Raw genomic sequence first — 27322 nt, forward strand, 5'->3', positions numbered from 1 at the left:
AACAGCTAAGACTTGCTTCCCTCATGGAAAAAAGGCAGTGATGGAGAGAACTTAGATCCAAATGCTTGAGAAGAAATGGTATACTTGAAAGAAGACAAGGGCACTGAAAAGGAAGAATATGCTTTAAAAGTGCCTTATTGTACCATGGAAATGCCAAAATAGTTTTTTCAGTTGGCATTACATATAAGTATCGACAATAAGCAATAATAATAGGTTTTATTATTATATTAACAACAACAACTGCACAATTTTGAATTTCACAAATGACCAAATATTAAAATTGATGATTGCTTTCACTTTTTTGGGATTTGTATCAACAAATTACCACACTGGTAATATTTTTTTCTGTGAAACAAGTATGCCCAGGACATGAAGCACAGTGGTCCTTGTGACCTGGTCTATGATCTTTTAATGTTAAAACAGAAAAGATAATTCTTCATCAAGTCTAGAATTTCACTTATTTATATGTTCACAAGAGCCCTCTAGAGTTTGAGTGCAATCACTTTCAAAGTTACAAGCACATATGACCTTGATCTTTGACCTGGTTACCTCAAAATAAAGTGGCAAACTTCTTTCTTCCCAAGTTACCAGCAAAGCAATATAGGTGATCATAGATCAAAGCATTCTCAAAAACAACATGATGAAAGCCGAGGTGACCATGACCTTTGACCTGTTGACATACAAAACTGCAGGAGTAATTATTCTCGCACAAGTAACTTATAGCCTACCAATTTAGTTTATCAAAGGTCAAAGCATTTTCTAGATATTAAGCAGAAAATAATTTCTTGTTTCAAGCTCATGAGACTTTGACCTTTAAAAAGTGAATAAAAAACGTCTTATGTTCAACTATAATACAAGGTATGAGGCATAATGCATAGAAACTATACCAAATACCATTATTGTAAGTCAAAGTCAGCGATTTTTTGTCCTATTGGGAAAAGTACCTGTACCGGTCCATTTTCGAAAAATTGAGTCGTGAAAACCTCAACATTGAGTCGTGAAAACCTTGAAATTGGGAAAAATGTGTCGTGAAATCTTCAAATTAGGAAATTAGTGTATTTGATTGTTTGCTAACAAATACCGTAAAATTGAGAATTGCTGATGTCAAGTTGTTAATATTATATTTACTAAGGTTCTAGCCATGGAGATGCAAAAGTAAATTAATTAAAGTTCATTAAAAAGAGGGCCTGAAAGGCCCAAAGTCGCCCACCTGAGATTCAAAGGAACTGACCTGTTCTGTGCAGCCCAAGATGTCATTAGAACAATATGTTCTTACCAACTTTCATGACTAGTGAACACCATGGCAGCCACGTTTTTCAACAAACCAGAACCATTTTCATACACATCCAAGATATCATTTAAACAAATATACTGACAAAGTTTCATGAAGATTCATAAGTCCATATAAGGAAAAATGCCCCGCCCACTGGTGGCCATGTTTTACAAGCAACTGAAACCACTTTCGAACTTGTCCAAAATATCATAAGGACAAATCTTCTGACAAAGTTTCATGATAATCGTACAATAAATATGGCTTCTAGAGTGTTAACAAGGTTTAAATATAGCTATATAAGGAAAAAATGCCACGCCCCCTTGGCGGCCATGTTTTTCCACCAACTGGAACCGTTTTCGAACTCATCCAAGATATCATTGGGACAAATCATCTGACCAAGTTTCATGATGATCGGACAATAAATGTGGCCTCTAGAGTGTTAACAAGGTTTTACTAAAGCACGATATAATATAGCCATCTTAGGAAAAATGCCCCGCCCCTGGTGGCCATGTTTTTTAAGCAACCAAAACCATTTTCGAACTCATCCAAGATATCATTAGGACAAATCTTCTGATCAAGTTTCATGAAGATCGGAAAATAAATGTGGCCTCTAGAGAGTTAACAAGGTTTTACTATAGCCATATAAGGAAAAATGCCCCGCCCCCTGCCAGCCATGTTTTTCAACCAACCAGCATCATTTTTGAACTCATCCAAGATAATATTGGGGTGAATCTTCTGACCAAGTTCCATGAAGATCGGACAATACATGTGGCCTCTAGAGTGTTAACAAGATTTTACTATAACCATATATAGCCATATTAGGAAAAATGCCCAGCCCCTTGGCAGCCATGTTTTTCAAGCAAACGTAACCATTTTCGAACTCATCCAAGATATCATTGAGAACAATCTTCTGACCAAATTTCATGAAGATTGGACAATAAATGTGGCCTCTTGAGTGTTCACAAGGTTTTACTATAGCCATATATAGCCATATAAGGAAAAATGCCCCGCCCCTTGGCAGCCATGTTTTTGCAAGCAAACGTAACCATTTTCAATTCATCCAAGATATCATTGAGACCAATCTTCCAATCAAATTTCATGAAGATTTGACAATAAATGTGGCATCTAGAGTGTTAAGAAGGTTTTACTATAGCCATATAAGGAAAACTACCCCGCCCCCTGGCGGCCATGTTTTTTCACCGATCTTGACCATTTTCTAACTCGTCTGAGATATCAATGAAACCAATGTTTTGACCAAGTTTCACGATGATAGGGCAAAAATTGTGACTTCTAGAGTGTTCACAAGGTTTCTCTATAGTCATATTAGGAATACTGCCCCGCCCCCCGGCGGCCATGTTTTTCAACGGACCGGAACCATTTTTGAACTCAACCAACATATCATTTAGACAAACATTTTGACAAAGTTACATGAAGATTGGGCATCAAATGTGACTTCTACAGTGTTCACAAGGTTTTTCTTTTTTTTGACCTAGTGACCTAGTTTTTGACCCAGCATGACCCAGTTTCAAACTCAGTCGAGGTATCAATGAGACAAATATTCTGACCAAATTTCATGAAGATCAGACAATAAATGTGGCCTTTAGACTGTTCACAAGGCAAAATGTTGACGACGCACGACGGAAGACGCACAACAGACAAAAAGCGATCACAAAAGCTCACCATGAGCACGTTGTGCTCAGGTAACCTGAAAAAAATTAACCTTCATTTGGGTAATATGTAATTTTTCCCAGATTGGGAAAGTTCCGTTTTCCGGTACTTTACAAAGAAGGAAAGAAATCGCTGTTCTACTTCTATGCATTATGCCTCATACCTTGTATTATGCATCTTTAAATGAAAAGATTGTCTTTTTCTTTATAAAAGATGATTGCAGAGCATTTATGGTTTATGATAGCAATCAAAACCGAATATTTATTGAAGAAAAAATAGTATTGCCCACTTTCAAAGTATTGATCGGATTTCCAGGGACGTTTTTTTTCGTGCCAAACCTGGTGTCACACACCCCATGACTTCTATGACAATGGAGCATATAGACCTCTACAATAGGGCAGGGAGAGCAGCACAATGTATAAACGACATATTTAACAGTGCTTTAAGAAAGCTACACACTTGCATGGGTGTAAAATTTTGCTAAAAGCAAGTCGCCCTGCAGGGCCACCAGAGTACAAAATTAGGTCACCCATACTTATTTTGTGGTTGCCCTGATTTTTTTGCAGTAAAATGATAATCATTCTATTTTTTTAGCAATCAGTTGTTTACTTAAATACACTGCAGATCCATGGATCAAGATCACGATATATATGTAGCTTGCGATGTACATGAATAGGACATCATTTGTTTAATACAATTTATTGTTCCATACCGGTAAAACATTGGAGGGTCCCATATAAGAAATAAACATGTTTACACTCATTTTCGTGTATCATATAAGTAATATTGTTGGGTTCCATATAAGTGATATTGTGGGGTTCCGTATTATGTTATAAGGTATATTGTCAGGTCCCATATATGAAGTATTATGAGAAATATTCGTGGGTCCCATATAAGAAATATTGTTGGGTCCCATATAACAAGTATTGTTGGGTCCCATATATAAAGAAACATTGTTGGGTCTCATATATAAGAATTATTGTAAGAAATATTGTTGGGTCCTATATAAGAAGTATTGTTGGGTCCCATTTATAAGAACATTGTTGGGTCCCATATATAAGAAGTATTGTAAGAAAAATTGTTGGGTCCCATATATAAGAAACATTGTTGGGTGCCATATAAGTAAGAAATATCGTTGGGTCCCACATAAAATATACAAGTTGACATTCTAGGGTCCCATATAAGTAATTAACATTAAAGGTATAATTAACACTTTAGGTATCAATATAATTAATGTACATTGTTGGGCCCAGCTCTTTATTACAAGTACACATGTTTACACTTATTGTTGAGACCCATATAAGTAAAAGATACTTCTAGTAGACTGAACTCCAATTTTCTAACTCTAGTTTCCGTGACACACATTCACTGTGCAGATTTCTAATAAATATGTGTTGCTTTAATCTCAAACGTAGTCTTAGGCGTTAATTGACACACGCATTAAATTATCCCATAATAACCATATGATATCCATTGTTTATTCGAATGTTATTTATCATTTACGCTGTTCATCGTAATTTCTTTTCTGCTTTCCGCCATCTTGGACGATGACGTTAAAACGGGCGTGCTTAATTGCGATACATCGACTATTGTCAGTATCCTACGCAATATAGAAATGTGTGGATAGCAACGTAAAATCATATATATTTGGCTACATTCTCGAACCAATACGTAAGTCAGTTGTCGCTCGGTGACACGCATGATTGGTACTCGTTCTACGACATTATCGCTGAATAACATTAAATCTTTATGGGTCTTTTGGGAAAATTTGGCCTTTTTTGGGAAATTTAGGTCCGATTTGTGGGAAAAAATGTTGATTTCTGCGATTGGGAAGCAGCTGAATATCGGCGGTAATTTGGGGCAAAATAAATCACAGAAAAAGGTTCTCAAATAATAGCACCAGAACAAATTTTCTGTTTCAATCCCATGTGAACTTGACCTTTGACCTCAAATTGAATATTCAACTTTCATTTCAGCCAAGTACAGTCTATAGCCACTTTACTAATTGACATGATAACAGGTCAAAGCATTCTAAAGAGATTGTTCAGACACAATTATACTGATACCTTGACCTTGGACCTGTTAACCTAAACAAATGATAGGTGTAACCTTCCTCCCAAATAACCACCATAACAATGTGCATGGTTATAGGTCAATGTGTATTCACTCAAAAAGATTCTTCGCAAAAAGGATGGCATACACAACAAATAAATACTTTAAAATTTATTACAAATGACCAAAACTGTTAACTGGAATATTCATGTTTATAAGCATCACCCCTTTTGTTAAAGGATTTTTTCAGAACTAGTGCGCGTTCTTGAGAAACACATGTCTATAGTTTACTCTAGAGACGCATGCAAAGCAGTTCTACAGAGTAACTTAACCCTTTGCATGCTGGGAAATTTGTCGTCTGCTAAAATGTCGTCTGCTGAATTTCTAAAATTAGCATTTTCTTAGATTGTTTTTCAAAGAATACTATCAGAATAGCAAACAGTTTGGATCCTGATGAGACTCTTTCTGTAGCGTCTCATCTGGATCCAAACTGTTTGCAAAGGCCTTCAAAATTCGGTTCCCGCACTGAAAGGGTTACAATATGCACTAAAGCAAGTGTACAGTGGCAACTACTGAGACATAGGGACAAAAATAGAGGACAATTTAAGACAAATTACAAAATAATCATGATTTGTATTGGCTCGTAGAGATTGCTCAAAATACCATGTTATTATTTTACTTGGAGAAAATCATTATTATACTTGTTTCAATCAATAAATAATAAATAAATGGTGATTAAAAATGGTTAAATACAGTTAGTAATGGAAGTCAATGGAGGGTAAATAGTACTGGTCAATTTGAATAAGGAATAATTTAGTCACTCCAATTTGTAATTTGAATGGAAATGGGACATGATTATGGGTGTTAATTGGTGAGAGTGAAACATGTCTTACAAAAATCAAAATTTAAAACTTTGAATCAGAGAATGAGTTTACCGGTAATCTTAAGATAATCTAAAATAATATTTAAATGATTTCACATACATAAAGGCCACCAGATACTTTTATTAGGAAACAATTTTCCATTCAGAATAAAATGCCAAAAAAATATCTTTTAAATATGTATCAATTTGTATAAAATAGTAATATGAGACAAAATATCCCCTGGCAACACAAACATGAGCCTGGTCTGTGGCAACAAACATGTCCCTTTTTAAATAAGTCTGTCTGCTCAAATGGAATCTGAAAATTACTTTGTTGATATCAGAGAAACAATGTATTAGCATTCTTTGAAAGAAGTCCATGTGAAACAAAATCATATAAGATCTTATAAATACTCATAGTGCAAAGTTGTTACCCATAATTGTATTCTATAGAATAGTATTTATGCTGATGATACCCGATAGCTCTTCATGAACATATATCAATAGAATTCATCATATACCACAAGTATACTTATGAACAACATGATAAAACTGGTCGAACATTTATGAATTTAAGAATGGAAATCTCTATGATGATCGATAAATAATTCATGAAACCATTAATAGAGCATTAAAATCATCAGAACCATTCATTTAAATATCTTAAATTGACAATTCTAAAATGGCAAATATCTCAGTTCTATTCAAAGCTTACTATAAGCAGTGCCTAAGAAAAAAAAAAGAACAAGAATTTACAAATATTCACACTGTAAGCTCCACAAAACAGCCAAAAAGGAAATAACTTACATAAGGAGGGAAGCAGAACATACCTGACTTTGAGGTTTATATGTTGCTATGATATTTGCACACTTTTCATGAAAGCATTTCTTGGCAAGTTCTGCGGCTGTCAGGCCATTGTTGTCGGTAATCTCAATACTGCAACCGTTTCTGATCAGCACCTTTACACACTGGAAATATTAACAACAACAACCATAAATAACTTAATTGGAAAATATATAAAACATCTCCATATTGCCATCTATCCAAGTTTCATGAAATAATATGAAGAACTTTTACTGTTATCGCAGGATCCACCATTTTCAGCAATATTTCTAGTCTAATTGTTGCCATTTATAGCAACCAGAATTCTTGACGTAGGAACAAAATGAAATGACGTGAATAATTTCCATATTGCCATCTGTCCATGTTTCAAGTTTCATGAAAAAATATGAAGAACTTTTAAAGTTATCGCAGGATCCAGAAAAGTGTGACAGACACACAGGGCACAAACCATAAGTCCCCTCCAGTATCACCGGTAGGGGACAATAAAATGAGAACTGGGCTTAAATCATATGCGTAAAATGTCATGCCAGATAAGCCTGTGCAGTCTGCACAGGCTTATCTGGGACAACACTATAACTTAAATGGTATTGTTTGGTTTAAAGGAAGTCTTATTTTAGAGAAAATCCTATTTAGGTGGGAAATTTTGTCCTACATTAGCTTCCAAAATCCTCATTTTCAAAAGTATCCACCATTCTTCTTCAGCATATGATTTAACTCACTACACAGCTAACAATACCGTTATGTTTGAACTCTTTAATTCATGAACATAATTGAAGAATTAACGATGTACCTTTTCATAATGAAACTATACACGCTAACAGTTCAATATTTCATATCCCCATATTATTATTATTATAATAAAGCACTGTTAAGTTACAAATGTTAAAGTTTAGGTTTTAAGTTACAAATGTTAAACTTTAGGTATCTGTCTGATTAAAGACTACCCACACAGATAATTTATAACATCCGCTGCAACATTGCACCTTTATTATTGCGATGAATACAAAATACTTGTCACATCAATTGTATACAACCTAAAACAGCAAACAGAAAGTCTGTCTCATCAAACTGAAATAACATGAATTCTGCAACCACTGCCCACATTCAAAAAGGTGATGCATGGTCGTTAGATAACGGAAAAAACAACCTCACAGTTTTTATCTCTGATGGGTAGACAAGATTATAACATCACCCTGCATGTGCAGACTGGGTCCCTAGCAACATAATAATTGCAGCCATCTTTACTATGCTAAGTAAACTGACTATGCACATTTGCTTGCAGCCTATCAGCTCAATTTTCATTATCACGTTTCACCACAGCATTTTAAATTTGTAAAACAAGCCTTACAAACTAGTAAATAATTATAGCAAGTCTGTATTTAGTGATTCTATAATCTATATAAATTACATTATCTTAAAATCATAATAAAGATATGGGCGGTGCTCTTTGAAAAAGTGGTTTTGATTCATGTGCATTAAGTGCCATCCCGATTGCTGTCCACACAGGCTAATCAGGGATAACACTTTCCTGATTGCTGTCCGCACAGGCTAATCAGGGATAACACTTTCCTGATTGCTGTCCACACAGGCTAATCAGGGATAACACTTTCCTGATTGCTGTCCGCACAGGCTAATCAGGGATAACACTTTCCTGATTGCTGTCCACACAGGCTAATCAGGGATAACACTTTCCTGATTGCTGTCCACACAGGCTAATCAGGGATAACACTTTCCTGATTGCTGTCCGCACAGGCTTATCAGGGATAACACTTTCCTGATTGCTGTCCACACAGGCTAATCAGGGATAACACTTTCCTGATTGCTGTCCACACAGGCTAATCAGGGATAACACTTTCCTGATTGCTGTCCACACAGGCTAATCAGGGATAACACTTTCCTGATTGCTGTCCACACAGGCTAATCAGGGATAACACTTTCCTGATTGCTGTCCACACAGGCTAATCAGGGATAACACTTTCCTGATTGCTGTCCACACAGGCTAATCAGGGATAACACTTTCCTGATTGCTGTCCACACAGGCTAATCAGGGATAACACTTTCCTGATTGCTGTCCGCACAGGCTAATCAGGGATAACACTTTCCTGATTGCTATCCACACAGGCTAATCAGGGATAACACTTTCCGCTGTTATGATATTTTCTGTTCGAAGAAAGACTCTTCTTAGCAAAAATACAGTTCAGGCGGAAAGTGTTGTCCCTGATTAGCCTGCGAGGACTGCACAGGCTAATCTGGGACGACATTTTACGTGCATGCATTAAACCCCCTTTTCACAGAGCATGGTCCATATAGTTATATAGTTTAAGCAGTCATGCTTTTTTCTGCCCTGAGCCTCAATTACACCTACGCAAATCAATGGCTGATATTAAAGTCCGAACATTTGAATATAAAGTCACTGGGTTTTATTGGTTTAATAAGGGGCCACAATTCAGCCCAACTCACAATCTCTCATTCTTAAGAAGTATTTATTTTTCCCAAATAAATGCCAAAAAATCACTTTTGATGATTTCCAACAAAAAATGGTGTTGTGTTTTTACAAAGACATTCAATATTAAGTTCATTTTCCTATCCAGCTCTGTATGTTGAACCTTAGAAAATACAATATTTACAATATTTTTACTCTCGACTTTAAAATATTTGTAAACAAAAAACAGGAACACAGATTTATATTTAAGTCTAAACAATGCATTTTTTTTCCAATCCATAGGGCCCTGCCCAATTTCAAAAATGCTGAAAAACACTTGATAGTCTAACTGCAGAGTATTGCACAGAAATGCAGTAAAAGAAGATTACAGTTTTCTTTGAAATAGTTACAAACTTATTTCCCTTTGTGTAAACAACTTTAGTTAAACAATTACAATTAAATTGGTTGTGAACCTTTACAATGTCCTAATGATAGGCGGACATTGAGATACATAGTTGGCAAAGGAATGTGTTTTGATAATGGCCAGTTATCAATAGAAAATAGACAGATCTATGCGTGTTTTTTTTTATAAACAACTGGGGGAGTTGATTAAGTTTCAAGAGGATGATTATTACATGTCAAGTGGGCGCAGGTGCTGATTTGAATACCTACTATCTTAACTTAGTTATGAACACATCTTAACCTTTCTGTTTGGCATGGGAGTTGCCATAATCCAACTCCCAGCTATTGATCCTATGGTTCGCTGGGATTTGCAAGTGGTATCGGCACTTTTCATGGTAAGTCTGCCGCCTAGAATCCACTTCTTACAAAAATAACATAAGGGCCAAATCTCAATATGATGCCGATGGAGCCCCGGTGCGTGATCTAACAGGATAAACTGAGGATCTACCATGATTAACCGAGGATGACTGAGATGAACCCAGGATAACCGGGGACAACCGGGGCTCTATTTGGTAAGTATTAAACTGTTTCATATCTCCGGGATGAAGCGAAGGCACCGGGCATGGCATGGGAACAACTGGGATGGCACCGGGAACAATCGGGATGGCACCGTAGCTCCACAGGGGCCCATACAGACCCCGGCAGAGCTACGGCAACGTCCCGGTTGTCGCCGGTGGTGCCCAGGTGGAGCCCTGGTGAATGCAAGAAGAGTCCAGTTATAGCTACAGTACATTGGTAAACTGGCCCTCTGCCAGGACCCCACCAGCATTCACTGAGGCTCCGCCTGGGCATACCGGCAATGACCACAATTAAACCGGGGCGTAGCCGTAGCTCTGCCGGGGTCTTATGCTGGTATAGCCCCGGTGAGTGCCGCAGGAGTTACAGCAGACCTGTGCTCTGCAGGGACACACTGCTGGCTTTCACCGGGCCTCCACCTGGGTATTACTGGGGACAACCGGGGCTCTGCCCGGATAAACCGTAGCTAGTACGGGTTTTACCGGGACTCTGCCGGGTTGTTGACTGGCTTCAACTGGGGCAGCACCGGGAAATAGTGTGATCGCGTTAATTTTTTTTCGACAAATCATCCCGGTACTTGCCGGTCCACCGGGGTTAGCAATCCAGGATGGACAGGGACTCTATCGGCAATAGTGAGACTTGGGCTTAATCGTGTGACCTTGACAAAATACACTCTATCACTTGCATATAAATTGAAAATGAGACAAGTTGACAATTTGTGCTGCAACACTTGATGATAATAATTCAATAAAAGTTGGGCAAAAATTGCACACAACATACAACAAGAGTTGTGCACAGAAGCTTGTGTATGTAACTTAAAACAAAGGGAAAAAAGTCCTTGATAATATACACTACAGCACTTTGAGATAAATGTTCTGCAAAATATTCTGTAATTTAAAACAAAGGGCAAAATCTTTTTAAAAAACCTTGACAGTATGCATTGTAACACTATTTAGACAAAAATTGCATGCAACATGTAGGAGTTGCGGACAGGAGATTTTTGATTTAATTTTAAACAAATGGCAATAAATCCTTTTAAAAAACAACAACAACTACATAACAAAGCATTGAAAACATGCATTGTAGCACTAGGAAATAATCATTCAGTAAAAGACTGATGAACATCACATCCAAAATGCCCAAGTTCCATCAAGATTGAGTCATAAATATGGCCTCTGAGGGGAGAAACTTAGCCTAGATATTGTAAAATAAACATTTACACTGAACAAGAGCTGTCAGAAGACATCGCCCTCGACTATTCAAAGTGCTTGGACATTTGTAAGTATAACATAAGCCATCATGGGGAAAATGTTCATATTCAATAAGGTCAAGGTAATATAGTCATATTCTAACTGGAACAGGACCATAATTGAAACATTTTGATCGCTCGTGTTTTAAAGAAGTTCTACATTTATAGAGGTATATTTTCCATTATCTATTAGTAAAGACATAAAACAAACAAATAAGATAGTAAGGTGACTTTTTCTGTACAGTCCCCTTATGATAGTTAGCGAGTGTTCCAATTTTGAAAGCAATAGCTATGATACTTTAGAAGTAAAGTAGACCAAAACACAAAACTTAATTTTTTTTTCAATTTTCTAAATATAAAAGGGGCCATAATTCTGTCAAAATGCCAGTCAGAGTTACATGATCTTTGCCTGCAGTCCCCTTATTGTAGTTAGTAAGTGTTACAAGTATGAAAGGAATAGTTTTGATACTTTAGGATACTTTAGGACCTAAACACAAAACTTAACCTAAGTAAAGAAGTATGCAAAATATAAAAGCAATATGTCTAGGGACATATAAAATATTTTAGGTGGTACGCAAACTTTAACATTCTAACGCTCACGCTCATGTCGATGCCAGGGTGAGTAGGATAGCCCCACTATATATATTTTATATATAATAGTCGAGCTAAAAATTATTGAATAATCAAATTTCTTTCTTTCATGTTTTCTTAATAAAAACCAAGATATCACAACATATACTTCACAACTTGAAATGACCCAACCCAATAGGCAATAATGAGACTAAGATTATAACAAAATGGTCTTTAACATGTAACTTTGAGTTTGCATTTAATACTTAAAGATAATTTACTTCCACAATCAGTGAAACTAATGAATGCTCCCCAACTATGTGGTTTTTCAATAAATTCAAAGCATCAGAACTAGAAAGATTGGCCACAACCTGAATGACTGGACAAATCTGACATACAATATTTATCCTGCCTCTGTTGCAAACCTTGACCTTATAAAGCAGGGTCGAATAAACTATTTGATCTACCACAACCGTAAGTGCGTATTCCTATGCGCCAATAACCATGTTCTAATATTTGACCATTTACAAGATGTACTTGCTAAGTTCCTGAGAAATGTTTTGTCATAAAACATGAAAGTAAAAGTATCAAGCAAATTCGTTGAATTGATATCCCCCGCCAATATGCTTCTGGACCTAAAAGTGTTATATTTGACACTCAGCTAAAAAAGCAATTTTTTTTTAAGATACAAAGGGCCATAACTCCGTTATGAAACAGATGGTGTACAATGCCATTTGGCATGCATCATCCTCTTATCCATATATATACTCATACCGAATTTCAATGAAATGCACCAAAGCACTTCTAAGATATGGCTCCTGACACAAAAGTGCCGGCGGGACGGCTGGAAAGACGGAAGAATGGAAAGACGGACAGACGGAAAACGCCAAAACAATATCCCTCCGCCTATGGCAGGGGATAATAAATGTGTATTAAATTCAAGCAAAGGTATCGCCATGAAGTTATCAATTTTGCCTTTAGATTTATCTACTCATAACCTTTAATATACAGCATTTCTTTATATAAATAGAAAGGTTACATTCCACTAATACACACACATTTTCGGTCGTCTACAAGTAATTTTTCTTTTTCAATGAAATATCATTAAATCAAACAAACTAACAATTTGAATGAAAATCCTTGTCCTTATTTGCAGGCGCAACTGTTAATATTCACAATTTCTCAGTTTATATGAAATAATTCATCGTTAAGTGTAACTTTTAACTGTCATCCATTTTCACAGACACTCGTTTCAGTCAATGACCTTGAACTTGATAAACAATTGAGTTTTTATTTTAATATTGCATTTTTTCCATTTCGTACAATAAACATGTCATAATCTCGATTCATTTTTTATTTTATCTAATATTTTCAATAGGAAAGCATTAAAAGGAACAGTTTAATGTGGAACTATTTTACGTGACACAATCAGTAGTTATTCGGTCGTCAGGAATGTTGTGAACATGTTGGAGGACCTACTTGTATTATAATTTTATTATGTAAATAATTTGCTTGTCTTTGATAAAATGTGTTAATGACATAATTTAAAATGAAGCAGGATAAATCAAATACAATATTGGTTGCTGCTGAGATGGAGAAAGTTTATCCGGTGGGGCACAAAAAAAAATAGGGCTCGGTAAAGCTCGCGTTTTTTCTATTTCTAAGCCAAACCAGATAAACTTTCTTCATCTCGGCACCAAACATATATTTTCTCTATAATGGATGCTTTATAATAGATTAAAATGCAATAAATCCTTGTGAAAGTCATTCTAGAAGACTTTTTCTGACATTATGCATTCACGCCCGCTATCTACATTTTTATCACATATTGATCATGAAAAAAGCAGCAACTATCCATAGCCTCATTTCTAGAATGACAAAACTATTGTCAAGCAATATGGTCCCCTGAGGGGGAAACTCCACCATTTTCAGCAATATTTCTAGTCTATTTGTTGCAATAGCAACCAGAATTCTTGACGTAGTAACAAAATGAAATGACTTGCATAATCTCCATATTGCCATTTATCAATGTTTCAAGTTTCATGAAAAAAATATTTAGAACTTTTAAAGTTATCGCAGGATCCAGAAAAGTGTGACAAACAGACTCACAGACAGACACCGGTAGGGGACAATAAAGCTCTACATACCTCTATTTGATTGCACTCAGCTGCATTATGCAGGGGGCTGCCACCTAGGTTGTCAAGGGTGACCTTGGCTCCTCCTACTTTCATCAGCCAATCAATGACAAGGTCATGACCCTGGCTTGCAGCATAATGCAGGGGTGTGGCCCCATCAAAGTCTCGGTCATTGGGGTTGCATTTCTCTTCGTCTACCTGTATAGAGGATTAGATTTTTTTCCCTGAAAATCTTATTGATCTGAAAATCAAGGAAGGGCTTGACATTCATTTGTAAAGCAACTTGTCCGACCTGACCTAAAATTATGATTAGTCCTGACTAAAGTAATACTTGTTGTGACCTCAGAATTTGAATATTATAAAGTTGATGTATAACAAAACAGTATCACATATTAATCAACTGAGATAGTTGACAAATGAATGAAGGGCTCATTGTGGCCTGTGAATTATATACCAAAAATCTGACGCAGTCCAGATGACCAGACTGTGCTGCAGCATGCACCACAGACATCCCATCGTATGCCTTGACTTTAACGTTGCCTCGATACTCTGAGATGAGCAGTCGTAATATCTCAATGTGACCCTCCTGTGCTGCAAGATAACTGGCAGTGGCACCATTACTTATCTGCAAGTTTGCGGACCTGAAAAATAAGAGTGGCTTGCTTAGTTTTCCACTTGTTTAACCCTTTGCATGCTGGGAAATTTGTCGTCTGCTAAAATGTCGCCTCCTGAATTTGTAAAATAAGCATTTTCTTCTTTTTTTTTCAAAGAATACTATCAGAATAGCAAACAGTTTGGATCCAGATGAGACGCCACGTTCTGTGGCGTCTCATCTGGATCCAAACTGTTTGCAAAGGCCTTTAAAATTCAGCTCCAGCGCTTTAAGGGTTAAATGTTGATGAAATAAACATATTTCTTATGCTTCTGCAGCGTTGCACGCACACAGACACAAACAAAAGGCAATATTTGAGTTAATATTCATCATTCATGATATTTTTAATTCACTTAATCAAGAATCAGTCATTTATTTCACTGAAATGCCCAATATATTCAAAGCACAATTTATATTAAAATAGTAAACAACAGAGCTTACGATGGGTCATCTTCTAGAAGAAGTTTCACGGCATCGTAGTCTCCTCCAACCACTGCAAAGTGCAGAGGCAACCCATCGCTGGATGTTACCTTTGATGAGTCTGCTTTGGCCTCATCAAGCAACCATTCAGTGACTTGGGTATGGTGGAATCTGCAACAATAATCAATATAGCCAGTGTAGCCCATCAAGCAACCATTCAGTGACTTGGGTATGGTGGAATCTGCATCAATAATCAATATAGCCAGTGTAGCCTAGTTTTAAAACAATTTAAGAGGCATGAAACAGTTAAATCTAACTAAAATCCTTTTTTCAACAAAAAGAATACAGCATCAAAACTTAAGGTAGAGCCAATGAAATGGGCACCTTTCCAAATATAATCTAATGTATTATTTTCTTAATCAGCATAATTTAACTGAACTACATGCAAATTTTTAGGTAGGCTTTCCATGCTTTAAAAAAAAATATACTGATTTTTTCAAAACCACCCCAACGCTTGGCTTTTTTCCAGTTTATTTGCACCCCTGGGGTAAATGAAAGTTCAATAATTCATTCAGATTACCAAATATGGGCATGCGGTTGGTGTGTATAGATGCAGTAAAGGTGTTTAAACAAGATGAAATAAGTATTCTTTTACAGACATTTATTTTTTATAACTTATTATATATGGAAGAGCGCCATGAAATGAAAGTGGTTTCAGCCAAGTAGAAAATGGATTGGTTAAAAAACAAAGTGTCATAAAATTCAAAATAGTACCATTTAAGTTATAATTTGAACATTTTATAGATCCAATATTTACAGCAACAATACCAAGAAATAGACAGATTTACCGTTTACTTTTTTAAATAAAAATAAAAATGCAACATGCATGATTCATTTTTTTCGGCAGTAAATCACCCAAAGCTTGGTGTATACAGGTATTTATTGCATTTTTTGTGTTATTGCTGGAAAACCAGACTACTATTTAACAACAAGAGGGCTTGAAGGTTACAATATACCTAATCTTTTTGGAGTGCAATGCTATACTCTCTTAAAACATGAACATCATTTATTTGAAGACACGGTTCTCTGTAGGGTCACTTGCCATGACTTTATTTTAGTATATTTCTGTGTGCATGTGGCAGGGAAAACATTGTTGTTTACTAGAAATTCACTCTTTTATCTAAAGATTGGAGACTACATAAGACTTTGACAGATGGCGGGAAACCCTCATGAACTGGATAGACGCCCGTAAATAGATGGCCGTAAAACAGTGACTTTTGATTTGTGACGAGTTCTTTCTTACATACCATGTGACCTATCTTTTTTATTGCTTAAATCAATCCGGCTTGGAATGCTCTTCGAGAAAAGGTATGGTTATGAGGGTCTCTATGCGCAAAAGTTTGACTTTATTTTTCGTTAAAGTCATTGCTTTTACATTGAATTTGTGTAGGAAATCTTTTACTATATTGTAACCTGAAAGGCCCAAAGTCGCTCACCTGAGATAACAAGATATTATTGGGACAACTCTTCTGACCAAGTTTTATGAAGACCGCCTCTTGGAAGCCATGTTTTTCAAGCAAACATAATTATTTTTTAACTCATCCAAGATATCATTGGGACCAATCTTCTGACCAAATTTCATGAAGATTGGACAATAAATGTGGCTTCTAGAGTGTAAACAAGGTTTTACAATAGACATATAAGGAAAAATGCCCTGCCCCCTGGTGGCCATGTTTTTCAACTAACCGGCATCATTTTCAAAATCTTCCAAGATATTATTGGGATGAATCTTCTGACCAAGTTTCATGAAGATTGGACAATAAATGTGGCCTCTAGAGTGTTAACAAGATTTTACTATAGCCATATAAGGAAAAATGCCCCGCCCCTTGGCAGCCATGTTTTTCAAGCAAAGGTTACCATTTTTGAACTCATCCAAGATATCATTGGACATAATCTTCTGCTCAAGTTTCATGAAGATCGGAAAATAAATGTGGACTCTAGAGTGTTACCAAGGTTTTACTATAGCCATATAAGGAAAAATGCCCCACCCTTGGCATGTTTTTCAAGCAAACGTAACCGTTTTCAAACTCAACAATCATATCCAGAAAACACATGTTCTGACCATATTTTATGAAGATTGGACCAAAAAAATGTGACTTCTAGAGTGTTTTCACTATATACATATAGAGAAAACTGCCCTGCCCCCTGGCGGCTATGTTTTTTCACCAATCTGGACCATTTTCGAACTCGTCCAAGATATCAATGAAACCAATGTTTCCACCAAGTTTCATGATGATTGGGCAAAAATTTTGACTTAAGAGTAATCACAAAGTTTCTCTAAAGCCATTTAAGGAATACTGCCCCGCCCCCTGGCGGCCATGTTTTTCAACGGACTGGAACCATTTTTGAACTCAACCAACATATCATTTAGACAAACATTTTGACAAAGTTACATGAAGATTTGGCATCAAATGTGACTTCTACAGTTATCACATGGTTTTTCTTTTTTTTGACCTAGTGACCTAGTTTTTGATCCAGCATGACCCAGTTTCGAACTAGGTTGAGGTATCAATGGGACAAATGTTCTGACCTAGTTTCATGAAGATCGGACAATAAATGTGGCCTCTAGAGTGTTCACAAGGCAAACTGTTGACAATGGACAATGCACAACGGACAAAAGGCAATCACAAAAGCTCACCATGAGAACGTTGTGCTTAGGTGAGCTTAAAACATAGCTTACATACTGTATTCAATCAAACTACGTTAGAAAAAAATAAAATGGGTCGCAAAAAGTATGCGCTGTCGGCAAGATTCAAACCTGGGCGGAAAGATCCCAAAAGATTTCTTGTCAATCTCCTTAACCACTCGACTAAAACAACTTCACAAAGGCTCTTCAATCTTCAGAGAAATCGTAGGAAATCATTACAGTGGCTCTACCTTAATAGCTGTATCATCATACTTAATAACAAATATTTGGTCTTTGTTCATGTGCAAACAAGTCAATACAATTTGTTTAAAGTTAGTATCACAGAGACAACTAAACCTGCAGGCCAAGTGGAGTGCAGTGGCACCAGTGCCATCCTGGTTGTTGACGTTACAAGTTGTATTTCGCACCAACCACTTCAGAGCTTCTAAGTTCCCTGCGGCCGCAGCATCATGGCAAGGTGTTGCCCCTGTAAACACAGCAAATAGTTGTTAAAAGCATTGGTTATCTGTGGCAGATCAAAACTTTTTTAAGCCATTGCAACCAAAGAACATAAAAAAAAATATATATGAAGAAAAAGTAATAGCCAACTACAAATTTATATTTCCTAATTTGTGTCATATCTCCTTGTGAAGAATAATTTGCATGATATCCATATTGAAGGATGTGTAATCATGAGGATCCCTCTAAAGAAGATATATCCTATGATGCTGAGGTATTGATGGGTACGGATCAGGGGACAAAAATATTCCTAAACTGCACTCGTCCTGCAGGACGAGTGCATTAAAATTTTCACTCGCCCTGCAAACACACCCACTCGTCCTTCAAATATGAGTGAAATAAAGATTGCAAAGGGCTGATATGACTTATAAAGTTTCCTAAAGTATATCACTGCTAAGAAGTGAAATAAGTTACTTTATTTATGAAGAACACAATATAAATAATTTTTTCTAATGCTCGCATGCTTTCCGTTTTGGACGTTTGAACAAAACATCGAACTCGCCCCCAAAGAACGCTCGTATGTCAGACATTTTTCAAACGAAGGTTAGATCGTCTGTACACATGCCTGGGGGCTAATCACACAAATCGACAGCTGTTTATGGCTTAATTAGGGACATATGACAGGAAATACACAAGTGGATTGAAACTGTAAGGGGCTCTTTTTTATTAAAAATCGTGTCTAGCCACCCAGCTGGGGGGGCTTTAGCCCCCTAGCCCCCCACCTAAATACGCCTCTGCAATACGAGCGGACTAGTGGAATTTTTGTCCCCTGTGGATGGTTTAACTTAATTGCCATTATATACTAAGGGCCTTGCTAGTATTCAATCAGTCACATATCAATAAGCAATTCTAGATTAATGGTGCCAAAGTTATAAGGCAGGACACAGCATTGCCTGAAATGTTAATTGATAGAATTACATGCAAGTGTTCTGGCTGTCATGGATTTGGGGCCCTGAATAGGCATCTTATTATTATAATTAGTGACAGCGATAGTTTTTTTCCTTCTTTATAAAGTTTTTACAAAAGGTACTTTGCCAATTGAGGAGAAACTACAAAATTCCCCAATGTCATCTGCAAAATTCCAAAAAGAAAGGAAAATGTTGTCCATATTGTTCCAAAAGTTTATTTCAGGCCTTTTCCGCTCCATTTTGGGAAAACGCCTAATTGGAATTTTGGGAATTTCTCGTTTTGAAAAACCCCATTTAAGGAAAAAAATTAATCGCAAAACTGGCTCGATTGGGAAAAATAATCGCATGTAAATACTACTTATTATATTTCAAAGAAGCCGTTAACTGGTAAATAATGACTATTTTGATAACATATTACTAAAATTTTACAAAATATTATAAACATGTGTGATAAGTGCAGGTTTTTATCTGATTTTGGGGTAAGAGCCTTGCCTTTTTTGAGGAAATAATCAATTTTACATATTTTACTGTTTTTGAAACAAATTCAAGGCAACAGATAATTTAATTATGCAATATTTTTCTATTTTCTACATTGGATCAGGTTAACTTATATATTAAAAGGTTAAAAAAAAATATATAACAAGGACTGTTTGTAAAACATGCATGCGCCCCATATGGGCTCTCCGTTGTAGTGACAGCCATTGTGTGAATATGTTTTTTGTCACTGTGACCTTGACCTTTGACCTAGTCACCTGAAAATCAATAGGGGTCATCTGCGAGTCTTGATCAATATACCTATGAAGTTTCATGATCCTAGGCATAAGCCAGTGTCCGACAAATCCATTGCCCGGAGCCCGGGGGCTACCGAAATTTTTCATCGGGCTACTGAAATTTTCCAGCTGACGCCCGCCGGGCTACTATTAATCTATAAGAGCGGTAGCCCGGTTTATTGACAGACATGCGTAGAATAAACACGCTGACCATGTGTTTGTACACTGTGTATTGCTTATAATCCGATAATTAAGTGCAAACAATTATCTAATCAGTCACCGATCACTTGCGGTAATGTCTTAAACAGTAACAGTGTATTTTAATCATCCAATCAAAATCAACATTTGTCGTCTGCTAATAATATTATGAGAGCCGGTTGGATAGTTGGCGCACATGATGCAACATCATTTCGCAGTTTGGAATTCTTTGTTAACCGCAACAATGAGTAATAGCGACAACGTTTTTGATGTCGTTAAATATCCAAGGATGTCAAACATTAAATAAATCAAAACAATAGCGGATTCTTCAAAACGGTAACGAAACCGAAAATGAATATAATGACAACTTTGTGAACGCGGTTAACACCTGCTAATTAGTTTGCATTGTCAATTAATAATTGGATTAATCGACTGTTAATCAATAATCCCATATATGCCCGATTTATATTTTTAAAACCAAATTATGGGTGGGTAATATAGACGATAAGAGTCATAAACACAAACTTTTGAAATTTTCTAAAGTGTCAAATGAATTTCGGCATATGGTTCTATTTAAAGATATGATGAAATAAGCTCCCAATCAGGACCGTTGTATTGCAACATGCGTAAATAACGTGCCACGGTTTGCACGCGTTGTGTACAGCTATTTTAGGTTACAAAATTCTACATATAAGAAATGAATTTCTTTGTCCTGATAAAAAGTGCGCGAAAATTGGCGTGGGTGTATTTATTTGTAAATAAAAATTTCGTAGCGGGTACAACATTGAGATCATTTAATTTCCATTAAAAGTTTCGTTGTGAATTTCAACTAAAGTACCGGGGTATCTCGCGAATTATTTGGCATTGACATTTTCTCTTGATAAAATATCATGTAAACACGCTGTATCGTTACCGTTACGCTGTATCAGTTCCTTCATTATTGAAACAATTATTGTATTGTATACTGACTGCACACAAGTAAATAAATGATTTAATACTCTTGATTTCTTGAAACTCGGTATTTGTTGTTAAAAAGGGCAATTGCATTGATTAACACCATACGAGTCAATCGTATTGATCATCTAAACGCTTTATTTACGTTTACGACTTAACGTGCTGTCCGAATTTAAGTACACATACATGTGCACATACATGTAATATCTACATGTAGTATATGATTTTCTTTGGAACATTTACATTTAAGTACACGGTACCTGTACTGTAACATTAATTTACGATATTGACTCAGTGTACATCAGACTACTTGCTGTTTTATGTATATGTATGTATACATATTATGTATATGTAAATGAAGAAATAAAATAAAGATGAAAACCTGCCTCTTATCATTTTGTAGGAAAATTTTTATGGGCTACCAAATATTTTTATTGGTAGCCCAGTGGGCTACCTGAAAAATAAGAAATTTGTCGGACACTGCATAAGCGTTCTTGAGTTATCATCCAGAAACCATTTTACTTTTTCGGGTCACCATGACCTTGACCTTTGACCTAATGACCTAAAAGTCAATCTAAAAATGCCAGCCATTATCAATCTACCTACGTAGTTTCATGATCCTAGGCATAAGCGTTCTTGAGTTATCATCCTGAAACAATTTTATTATTTCGGGTCACTGTGACCTTGACCTTTAACCTAGTGACCTGAAAATCAATAGGGGTCATCTGCGAGTCAAGATCAATCTACCTATAAAGTTTCATGATCCTAGCTAGGCCTAAGCGTTCTTGAGTTATCATCTGGAAACCATTTTACTATTTTGGGTCACTGTGACCTTGACCTTTGACCTAGTGACCTGAAAATCTAATGGGGTCATCTACGAGTCATGATCAATCTACCTAGCAAGTTTCATGATCCTAGGCCTAAGCGTTCTTGAGTAATCATCTGGAAACCATTTTACTATTTAGGGTCACCGTGACCTTGACCTTTGACCTAGTGACCTCAAAATCAATAGTGGTCATCTGCGAGTCATGATCAATGTACCTATGAAGTTTCATGATCCTAGACCCAAGCGTTCTTGAGTTATCATCCTGAAACCACCTGGTGGACGGACCGATCGACAGACCGACCGACAGACCGACATGTGCAAAGCAATATACCCCCTCTTCTTCGAAGGGGGGCATAATAATTTTCAATTGGGAAAAAAAACCAGATATGCATTGGGAATGGGGCTGATATTCGGACACGTGGCATAGGGTGGTAAAGGCCTGTATTTTAAGCAAGTTAACAAATAAAACGAGCACAGAAACTGAACATTTCAAGACAAATGCAGGTTAATGAATATTTATTATATATATATATATATATATATATATATATATATATATATATATATATATATATATATATATATATATATATATATATATTCATCATATATATTTGAACTGATTTGTGCAATGTATACCAAGCAATTTAAACGACCCGTAATTCCCAATCAGAAGATTTAAGGGCGCAAATTTTCCTAATTTCAGAATGTTGGCACTAATTTTTGCCACTTGGTGTGGTACTAAAAATTTCCCTTGTTGGCAAAGAAAATCGCTGAATAATAACACAAATAAATCATAACAATACTGTAGTTCTTCTTGAATGCTCTGAGGTTTTATAAAAACATACGTACAGCTCAGCATTCTTTTTGATAAAACAAAATTCCATGTAAAAAATATGTCTCATGTATGTCTATTAAATCGAGTTACATCAACCTAAGGCCACTCCAAATTGATTTGTTGGTCGTCGGATTCGCCGCACCTATTTTTTCAAAATGGAAAAAAAACACTATTTTTTTACCGCTCGCACTCATTTTTGTGTCCTTCTGTAACAATAGCGCATGTGTTTGTTTTAATTTGTGAAAAAAGAAAAAAGCACTCTCGCAAAAATGATTTTGACGCTGAATATGAATGTCAAATATAGTGTTTCGTAACCTTTGTAATCGATAACTGTAGTCGCTCGAATATTCGATCGAGACGACCAGACAAATAGCTTTCTATGTGACTGTTTTAACAAATTGCAGTGAAAAGTTGCTGCAGCCAACCCTTAGAAATATAAACACATCTGCTTCGTTCTGTGACTTATTTGAATGTGTTTGTTCACGTTCGAACATGCAACTATCAGAAGATTCAGTAGAAGCATGTTCATTTTGAAACAACATCGGGAAACATGATTTAAGTTTTTTATGCATTTTCTTTATGAAATGGGCATATGGACGGTATTTCCCTATATGTAGGCAAATGTTTCATATCACACGATTTTAAGTACCTTTGACAAGAGGCAAACGTGGAAGCCACACCTCATGAAAGCAGAAGGAAAGGCCCGAAGAAAACTTGCAATGATGCGAAAGCTTGCGGGAACTACATGGGGGGCAAATGAGCACATACTCAAGACAGTCTATCAAGGCACAGTGAGACCCCAACTAGAGTATAGTTCCCCCACATGGTCTTCCACAGCCAAATCCAATCGCCAGGCTCTGGATAAAATCCAGAACCAAGCTCTGCGCATCATGACAGGAGCAACCAAGTCCACACCAATTGCCTTCATGGAAAAGATAACAGGAATACAACCACTTCAAGAAAGAAGAGATGTTAAAATCCTGCTTCAGACAGAGAAGTATAAATGTCTAACGGATCACCCCATGTCAGCCAGAGTTAAAGGGTACACCAAAAATCGGATCAAGCGTAGCAGCTTTGTACACGAAGCTAAGAAGCTGGACAAGGCCTATGCAACGGATCTGACCATCCCCACCACTCCGCTTGGTCATGAAGACATCATAGATCCATTACAAAATGACCTGTCAAATGTTGCAGTAAGATCCAGTGTTCCTCACCTACAGCCAGGTAAACAAGAGGATGAGCATATCAGAAAGAGCCTCACACTTGCCATGATCGATGACGAATACCCAAGAGAGGCATGGACTCATGTCTACACAGACGGTTCTGCCACTAGAGCAGTCATAAATGGAGGTGCTGGCATCGTCATTCTGTACCCATCCGGAAAACGAGAAACACATCATGCAGCAACCGGAACACACTGTAGCAACTACAGAGCAGAGACTTTAGCCCTCATGAAGGCAGTGTCAATGATTGAAGACTCGACCGAAGATGTCAACTCGATAGTCTTCTTTACAGATGCCATGTCTGTATTAGAAGCCCTGACCAACAACAAGGTTCCTCAGCTTGCAAATGCCTTACAAAGAATCAGCACCAACCTAAACGTGACCCTCCAGTGGATCCCAGCACACTGTGGAGTGGCCGGAAATGAAGATGCTGACCAACTGGCAAAACAAGGTGCTCAGTTAGATCAGCCACCTGTGCAAGTAAGCTACAAGGAGAAAGTTACCATCATTAAATCACTTACCCGGCCAAGACAAGAGGCAGATGCATATCATCTCCTAAGCAGGGCAGAGCAAGTGATAATGGTCAGACTCCGATCAGGGCACAACCGACTCAATGCACACATGCATAAAAAATACAGACTGGCCCCGTCACCGACCTGTCCGTGTGGCACAGAAGACCAAACAGCTGAACACATCCTCCAAAGATGTAAACGTCACGACCAGGAGCGAGCTACAAAGTGGCCCCAGGACACAACCCTCCATCAGAAACTTTATGGAGACGTGGATGACCTGAGACGGACCACATCATTTATTGAAGAAACTGGTGTGATCGTGTAGAGCGAACGCCAAGAAGAAGAAGACACGATTTTAAGTGAACAAAAAATAAAAATAAAATCATTAAAGGCTGGTTCTAAAAGAGTCACATGGACAATGTTTAAGAAGTATTAAAATACATGATTGACAGAACATGTTTTACAGCTAAGTCTGTGTATTTTAGAAACATTAAAACAGTTCTTTGTAATGTATACATTTAATTATTTCAGAAAAATACAATACCGTACTAGCGAGTAGCCTTCAATATGCCCCTTTTAAAATAAGGTATCAACAATGGATTATATGCATGGCCTTTGTCCGACTGTCTGTCATTATCATTTTGATGATTGTCCCTCTTCAAGTGTTATTGCAACATGGTCTACCTTTTCACAGCTTGCAACATGGTAAACATTTTCACAGCTTTCACTACTGAAAACTTCTAACAAATATTAGCAGCAGTATGTAGACATGTTTCCCTCACTTCAATGATATGGTTATATTTCGTGGTCAACGGTCATATGCAACTTACTCCTATAAATATGAGGGCGATATACATAGACATCATATTGTTTAATGTCAATTTGCTGTAGCATCGTTCCGACATGAAATCATATCGGAAGCTTTAACAGCTGCAAATTCATATAACACCGCAGAATCTTCATGGAAGAGTTATTCAAAATAAAAATATAAACATGTACATTATTTTACTAATTGCATTAGAAGATGTTTAATTAAAACGTACAAGTAATGCCATTCCTGATATGAAAACACTAGCTTTAAACATGTGTTAAAGTTTAAGTTCTGAAACTTAATATTAGTGCATTTTTATTTAAACTCAAAGATATATTATTGCTTGTTTGCACATAGATTCTTTTCTTTGTATAAGAATTGATTTGAATGTAAACTATAGCTGTTCAAACCTGAATCTCTTGTTAATGCAATATTTTTCTATCGAACTGTGATTTTTTTTTTTCGCTTGCTCAAAATTTTTTGTTTTCAAAAAAAAAAAAAAATTTTCGCCCACCTCTTCAACTTTTTTTCAAAAAAACCCGTACACCAACAAATCAATTTGGAGTGGCCTACTGCATCTTTACAAACACAATACCTGTCATCATCCATATCAATTAGCGAGCGATTTGTGGAGAAATACTCAAAACAAAAACTGTTATCAAACCGAAAGACGAAGTTTTGAACTGACGATTCGTTCTATCGTACAGAGGTTCCAGAGAAATTCAGTAAATTAGGATAGGTTGTTTAGACACGAGATCTATCTCGCGAATGATTCTGGAGATACTTGATTTTCGAATTCGGAATACTTTACTTTTTCCATTGCAAAAACTTTCACATTTTCATGATTATTGCAACTAAACAATACTGGTGATGCTGATTAAACTGAAATCATATGTCAACAGATGTTTTACCAATATTTGATCTTTCAGTTGCTTTGAATCCCCTTTGGTTTACAAGAAACGCTATAAGGTCGGGTCCAGAATGTCGGGCTGCCAAATGAAGACTATTACATCCGTGTTCATCAATAAGGCTGGGGTTCAACACTTTAGAACTCAATTGTTTAACTGCTTCCAGATCATCGTTTTCAATTGCTTCAGAAACTTCTTTAGCGACCATTTCAAACATTTAGATTAAAGGAATGATTTTATGTCATTTTTATCAAATGTAGGATCTGTCAATGTGTTGTTTACTTTTTGGTGCGCAGGTGTGTCGCATCTCAGGTGCAAATTCTATTACACGAAAATCATTATTTAATTTGTAAAGCCACAAAATAATACTCATGTATAATTTTGTTTGAAAATTATATAGGTGTGAATAAATTTTGGAATCAATTATCTATACACTGAAAAACGATGTAAACATTAATTTTATCTCGTTACATATATAACTGTTTTCGTTCGAATATTTGTTTGGCTTTGCAGGCGCTCTTTCTTATCGTTCAAGCGTTTAATGAGTCAGATTTCCTCAAACATTGTAAAGGGAAGTTGTCATATGTCAAACACAATTTTCGTGTTCACAAGCATAAAAAACACAGAATTCTCACGATTTCATTGTGAGTGACACTATTTTATTTCTTGGTTAAAATGACATCGTCGTAAAGCTCAAATGTCCAAAGATTTCGGAAACGGAAAAGCGGCTCTGCCGACTGTAAAGAGTGAAGAGTCGTTACCGAATGTGTCAGATAAGAAGTGTGTAGCGTTTGCCATGGATACCAAGAATGGTGCCCAGGGCCGTCTGCTGAGAAATAGGTATATGCTATGTTGTTATTTATTTAATCAAAATATCAACATCCAATTAAGTTAACAATGACCAGAGTTCTCAATAACTTGAGCCAACAGGCCAAAATGTGAAACCAACAGGCCTTCTAGGGGGTCTGGGGGCATGCTCTCCCGTAAAAAATTAATTGAGCACTTGTTTTCCTGCATTTTGGGTCATTTTGGGAATGGTAGAAAA

General features: G+C 36.6%; 2 protein-coding genes across 4 annotated transcripts in view; one reads left to right on the forward strand and one right to left on the reverse strand.

Annotated features, from left to right (window-relative positions):
• LOC127841821 (espin-like) overlaps window positions 1–26602 on the reverse strand; it is a 64750-nt gene extending 38148 nt beyond the window's left edge. The window contains exons 1-6 of the mRNA XM_052370932.1: window positions 26281–26602; window positions 18168–18297; window positions 15146–15295; window positions 14507–14693; window positions 14065–14250; window positions 6686–6823 (exon numbers count right to left, since the gene is read on the reverse strand). Of these exons, the coding sequence (XP_052226892.1) occupies window positions 6686–6823; window positions 14065–14250; window positions 14507–14693; window positions 15146–15295; window positions 18168–18297; window positions 26281–26494 (1005 nt within the window). The 5' untranslated portion in view covers window positions 26495–26602. The remainder of the gene's footprint in view (window positions 1–6685; window positions 6824–14064; window positions 14251–14506; window positions 14694–15145; window positions 15296–18167; window positions 18298–26280) is intronic.
• Window positions 26603–26818: 216 nt separating this feature from the next.
• LOC127841825 (NAD kinase-like) overlaps window positions 26819–27322 on the forward strand; it is a 49225-nt gene continuing 48721 nt past the window's right edge. For all 3 annotated transcript variants that reach the window (XM_052370941.1, XM_052370942.1, XM_052370943.1), the window contains exon 1: window positions 26819–27117. In XM_052370941.1, coding sequence (XP_052226901.1) covers window positions 26975–27117 — 143 coding nt within the window. In that variant the 5' untranslated portion in view covers window positions 26819–26974. The remainder of the gene's footprint in view (window positions 27118–27322) is intronic.

This window comes from Dreissena polymorpha, chromosome 8 (assembly GCF_020536995.1).
Source record: "Dreissena polymorpha isolate Duluth1 chromosome 8, UMN_Dpol_1.0, whole genome shotgun sequence".
Classification (NCBI taxonomy): Eukaryota; Metazoa; Mollusca; class Bivalvia; order Myida; family Dreissenidae; genus Dreissena; species Dreissena polymorpha.